The sequence below is a fragment of the Henckelia pumila genome, chromosome 2 (genome assembly GCF_033568475.1).
Source record: "Henckelia pumila isolate YLH828 chromosome 2, ASM3356847v2, whole genome shotgun sequence".
Taxonomy (NCBI): domain Eukaryota; kingdom Viridiplantae; phylum Streptophyta; class Magnoliopsida; order Lamiales; family Gesneriaceae; genus Henckelia; species Henckelia pumila.
Window position 1 is genome coordinate 180,877,905 of NC_133121.1, and position 6,360 is coordinate 180,884,264.

A 6,360-nucleotide genomic window follows, 5' to 3' on the forward strand; every position below is an offset into this window, starting at 1 on the left:
GTTTTTTTCAAGTACCCACCTACCATGCCCACCAATGATGTGGCACTATTCTATTGGATGTGATAAAGATGTGATAAATTATAGGTTCAATAGAATAGTGTCACATCATTGGTGGGCATGGTAGGTGGGCATTTGAAAGAAACTCTCTTTATATATATATATATATATATATATATATATATATATATATATATATATATGAAATAACTAATTTTTATAATAATTTTGGTTTGTTGGGATTTAAATTAATACATGGTCATAAATTCATCTCAAATTTCAGTTAATAATTGAAAACCGTTAATTAAATAAACTCTATTATCTTACTATTTTACAGTAGAGAGTCTTTAATTAACAAACTTTCAATTAATTGGTGAAGCTTGAGATGAAATTACGATTATATTTTAACTTAATTCCCAACCAACCAAAATTATTAGATAAATTAGTCATTTTATATGGTCATCTCTTTTTTTAGTCATTAGTTTTGAGGTGCAATAATTATCCCTGCTGGGCAAATCGATCGAATCATGACGCTTAGGCTACTGTACGGTTTAAAAGATTTGAGTTGTATCATTACCACCAGCTATAGGCTATAGCTTTTGGTAAAACGTCAAACGTTCGGTCCTATAATTGGTATCAGAGCCAAGTTCATGAGTTTGATTCTCATTGATTGCAAAAAGTCCAATTATTGGGAGGAAGATTGTTGAGGTAGAATAATTATCCCTGTTGGGTAGAGCGATCGAACCATGACGCGGTTTAAAAGATTTGAGTTGCACCATTACCACTAGCTATAACTTTTGGTAAAACGGCAAACATTCGATCCTACAATTAGATTTTATCTTATTTATCAAAATGACAATCACTATCTTTCTTTTTATTTTAAAATTTTTATATTATATATTTATCACTTTTAAAACTTTTGAATATCTAATTCATTGTGTGAGTTCTAAAAATAATTAAAAATTATGTACATACAGACATCGCGTACAAGGAACGCTAGTAATAATCACAGTACGATTTATGAATGATTATGATAAAATATTGATTAGTTTAATGTATATAGTTATTTAATTATTCTTGTTCGAGCCGTATCGCCAACGTTCATCATGTCGTGCTTCTTTATTTAATTTTTTTCTTGATAAAATTCACAAAGCCAACAGGATAATGGCAACGAAATCAAAGACCCCGGTTCGTCCGAAAAAATATATTTCTATGCAAAATTTATTGGCTCTGTTAAATTAAAATAATTAAAACTTTTTAATATATGTTTCTACTTTCTATATCTTAATTATTTTTTTAATTTGGTCCTTCTATCTTTTTATATATATTTTTATTTTTATAGATGGAAACATAATCCATGAAAAATAGTATTTTGATTTTCAAGAAATTAATCAGAACAAATTTCCTTGTGTAATTCGAAATATAATAAGAAAAGTATTTTTTTTTAAGATAATAAGAAAAGTAGGCTGACTAAAAGGAAAAAACATTGTCACGTCATTTCACAATAAAAAATGAGTGGAAAAAAAGTATATTGCATGTCGTGGAGCAATCACATGAAGCAAAAGATACAAGCATGTATCAATTATCATATTATCCCCAACATAAAAAATCTTGTGAGAAAGTCTTTTATGATTAATCTCGTGAGATAGATCTTGTATTTAGGTCATACATAAAAAAAATTATTAATTTTTATATGAAAATTATTATTTTTTATTTTAAATATGTGTTGGGTTAAATCTGTCTTATAAGAGACCTGCTCTTATAATAAACCTAAGAATTTCCCATAACCAATAGTTCTAGGAAATTAAAATTCTTGGGCTAGTAAATTGGTCATTGCTTTCACATATTTAATTTTTTTTTATTTTTTTGCATCGAAATGCTGATATAACAATAAAAAATGATAATAAGGTGCGGGAATAATACGAGAACAAAAACCAACTTGCTGCACTAAAACTATAAATTGAAAGTTTTTAGGACAAAATATATGAATAACTGAGAAATTATAAGACTAAAATTATAATTTTTCAGTAAATTTTTCGAAAATAATGCATCCATTTATTGATCACACCAGATTACCAAATTAATTTATTTTTTCAGTTATATTGTTCTTGAAATAATTTTCTATAACAGTCTGATTACTTGTAAAAGTGAATTGAATAGAATATATCTTGATCTCGTGGGATTTGATATTAAACGATTAGCTAAAATAAAACCATGTTAGATATATGTTTGAGAGAGGAAGCACTTTTCAACTTTTCCTTCACAAAATATTATAATTTTTTAAAATTTTATAATGGAAAAGCTGAAAAATGCTTATTAGAAGCTTTCACAAACACTACCTATATCATATAGGAAATTCAAATTTTGTATTGTTTGACCCAATATCTTTTCAAATCTTAAAATTTTCAAAATGTTAGCTCATGCATTGACACTTGGCTCATTATGTTGAAATTGTACCCAACTGGCCAACTCCGAATTTTTTTTTTAAGAATTATAAATTTCTAGAAGAATCAAAGGTTTCACAACGCGTTAAATTTTCTATAAAAACACTTGAAAAGAAGATATTGAATGGATTTAATCTCAAATCAATTTTAAATCTATTTCACAATCTATGACAAATACTCATAAAATATTTTTATAAAAATATTTTTTAAAAAAAATTTTATGAAATGTTTTCAAAGTTATTTTCAGAATAAACATTTAATTAGTTTTACAATTGAAAATTATTAATTTTTATTTTTCATTATTGCTTTCAATGATAAAAACATCAAAAAAACATATATCATCTGTTTTTTAAAAAACTATATTTGAAAAACAATTTTTTTTAAAAAAAAATTTTCAAAATTATTTTAGAAAAATCTAGGCAAAATACATATTTTAATTTTTTTAAAATTTATTAAATACTCAGAATATTTTTAAAATATTTATTCATAAGGACTCCTAGTTTTTAAGTTCCCTTTCAAATTCAAATACTTCCATTCGAACACATATTATTAAAGTTCAATTTATATCGCATAATCGCAAAGGTATCACATGTTATTATCACCATTCGACTTTACAATTTGATCCACGGACCACGATATATAATGAATAAAGTAAAAATAAATTCAACCCAAGACTCACATTTTGTGTTTGAAATTAGAACTATGAAAAAGGGTTCAGCTCGTTACACCAGTTACATTATATAAAATAGGTGGATTGAATTATAATTAATATGCCGAAATATGGGCCGGAACGGTGGGTTTGAGGTTTTGTTGGATACAATCATATTCTTGCCCTGTTCCGTTACATAAAATAGGTGGAATAAATTAGTATTTTTGCAAGCACACTCCACCTCCTGGTGAGTTACAATCGACCCATTTCGTTAGCTTGTTTTGATCGATACTATTTAAATTTCACTAAAATTACTATTTAAATTAGGGGAAATTGCATATATCACCCTTGTGAAATTTCGAGTTTGCTCATAACCCCCTATGAAATTTTTTTAAGCTAATAACCTCCTATGATTCTAGATATGTAGCATACACATCATTTTCAGTTAAAAAATGACGAAAATACCCCTACTTAAATAAATAATTAAATTAATTTTGTTTTATAATTTTATATTTAATTGAATAAAATAATCAAATTTTAGTTAAACAACTATGAAAATTATATATAATTATTTTTTATTAATATTTGTTATACACGAAATATTTTTTAAAAGTAAATTGTATTATTAAATTAAATTATGTAATAAGTTTAAATATTTTTTAAATACAATTTAATATTTAAATTAATTAAAATGATTTTATAAATAAACTTAATTGAAAATATAAGTTAATGCATTAGTGTTTTCATTTAAATCTTCAATAAAAGATTATAAATTAAAGTGTCCATAAAAGTCAAATGGCATTTTCGTCATTTTTTAGCCAGAAGGGGTGTGTATGCTACAGATCTAGAATCATAGGGGGCTACGAGCTCAAAAAACTTTCATAGGGGGTTATCAGCAAACCCAAGATTTCACATGGGTGATATATGTCATTTCCCCTTTAAATTATGTAACATGTAATGAAGTGGATTTAAAATCCTATTAAACTGTGTTCATCCAAACTTCTTGTCATATCTACGATCCAATCACAACGAAAACATGTTTTACTCTTTTCTTTTTTTTGAGTGATGAGAAGAGATTTTTGTTATAATTGAGTCTCGAATTCGAGATCTCGTGTCACACTTGATACTTTGACGTCGAATGAGTTACACGTAATCGGCACGAAAACGTGTTTTCTCATCTTCTAAGATGATTTATTTTTATTTTTTTAAAAATTTTCACGACAAAAAATTTTTGTGAAATAAATGTGAACGGGACAAGGAAATGGTGTTGGGGAATCATTCAATGATACATATTGAATTTTCAAAGAGACCCAGTCTGCCTACAGGATTAAATCAACACCATTCATCTTGTGTCCTCCGTACCACGAAACCTCCATTGCCAAGTACCATATATCTCTTGCAAACTCAATCAACGTCCAATTTTTATTGCAGAAACTTTCCTTCATTCTCTGTAATTTGCAAGGAAGATGAAGTTCCCTTTACTGATAATCTCTATGCTGATCTTTTTCATTACTCCTGCTCCGATTTCGGCGCATTTCTTCCCCAACATAACGTCGATCCCGGCTTCGTTGATTCCCAACGCCACGGGGTGGGAGGCGTTCAACAATCTCCTGGGCTGCCGACATGGGATGAAAGTCGATGGCTTGGCTAAGCTCAAGAACTACTTCCAGTATTTCGGGTACCTTAATTCTTCCGACATCGATTTCTCCGACGACTTCGACGACTCCTTCGAGTCCGCCGTCAAAATCTACCAGCTCAACTTCAACCTCGACACCACCGGAGAGATCGACGCGCCGACTTTGAAGCACATCGTGCTGCCCCGATGCGGCAACCCGGACGTGGTCAACGGGACCTCCACGATGCGTTTCGGGAGGCCGCCGTCGAGCCCGAACGGCTCGACCATACACACGGTTGCGCATTACTCTTTCTTCCCGAACCGGCCCCGCTGGCCGGACAGCAAGAGCCGGCTCACGTACGCGTTCCAGCCGGAGAATCAGGTCCCGGCGACGGTTCAGAGCGTGTTCTCACGCGCGTTCGACCGGTGGTCGGAGGTGACCACGCTGACTTTCGTGCAGATTACGTCGTTCCGGCAGGCGGACATAAAGATCGGGTTCTTCAGCGGGGACCACGGCGACGGCGAGCCGTTCGACGGGATACTAGGAACCCTGGCACACGCGTTCGCACCGACGGTGGGGAGGCTGCACCTGGACAACGACGAGAACTGGGTGATCGACGGAAACTTCTTCAACGCCTCTCCGCTGTCGGCGGTGGATCTCGAATCGGTGGCGGTTCACGAGATCGGGCATTTACTCGGGTTGGGTCATAGCTCCGTCGAAGAAGCGATAATGTACCCGAGTATCCCATCGGGTGTGAGGAAAGTGGAGCTAGCGAACGATGATATTACGGGTATCCAGGTGCTATACGGGTCGAACCCGAATTTCAATGGGTCGGGCCCTGTTTTGACTCCGAGACAGGAGAGGGATTCCAATTCGGGTCATTCGTTGTCGGGGTCATGGGTTTCTATTCATGGGGGTTGGATTATTTTAATTTCTTTATTATTTGTTTAAAATTTGTTTAATATTTTTTGTTTATTATTTTTTGATGGAGATAGCTATTATTTTTTCTTTTAAAAAATAATTATTGTTGTCATATTTGTACATAAAAGTTAATGTTATTAGAAATAATCACACAATCAAATTCTACTTTAATTCGTGTGTAGAGATGACTAGGGGTATAATCGATCGAGGTAGTTCATGAATTTTGAGCTGACTCGATAAATATTTGATTCGTATTCGAATTTATCGAATTCGAGCTGAATCAGAACATGTCGAACTTTTTTTTGAGTCGAGCTCGAGCCAAAATTATTTTTTTCGATAGTTTGCGAATAATTTTTATTAATATAATATAATGATATAATAAATATATACATTTTTCGAACCTTTTCGAAAATTTTGACCTTTTGAACGAAGTTTTTGAACCTTAATATCCGAGAAATAGTTCGAATAGTTCACGAATATATTCGAATATTTTGAGCCAAACTCGAACTTCATTTCGAGCCGAGTTCGAGCCAAAATATTTGAAATTTTCGAGCTTCGAATCGAACTCGAACCCGAGCCTTAATTTTTTACTATTATTCGGCTTGATTCGGTTTTGAACCCCCATAGATATCCAACGTCTTTATATGATAATCGTAATAAGGAAAAATTACATATTCGCTCTTGTATATTTGTCAAATTGCGATTTTGGTTATCTATGTTGTCAAACTTCAAT

The 6,360-nt window shown here is 31.9% G+C and overlaps 1 protein-coding gene across 1 annotated transcript; it reads left to right on the forward strand.

Moving 5' to 3' along the window:
- The first annotated feature begins 4,378 nt into the window (after positions 1–4,378).
- On the forward strand, positions 4,379–5,798 carry LOC140882912 (metalloendoproteinase 2-MMP). The gene has a single exon (XM_073289172.1). The coding sequence runs from the start codon at positions 4,557–4,559 to the stop codon at positions 5,655–5,657; it is 1,101 nt and encodes a 366-aa protein (XP_073145273.1). The 5' UTR covers positions 4,379–4,556; the 3' UTR covers positions 5,658–5,798.
- The last annotated feature ends 562 nt before the right edge of the window (positions 5,799–6,360 follow it).

What these genes read in the sequence shown, in the direction of transcription:
- LOC140882912 (XM_073289172.1), top strand. Translation starts at nt 4,557, where the DNA reads ATGAAGTTCCCTTTACTGATAATCTCTATGCTGATCTTTTTCATTACT.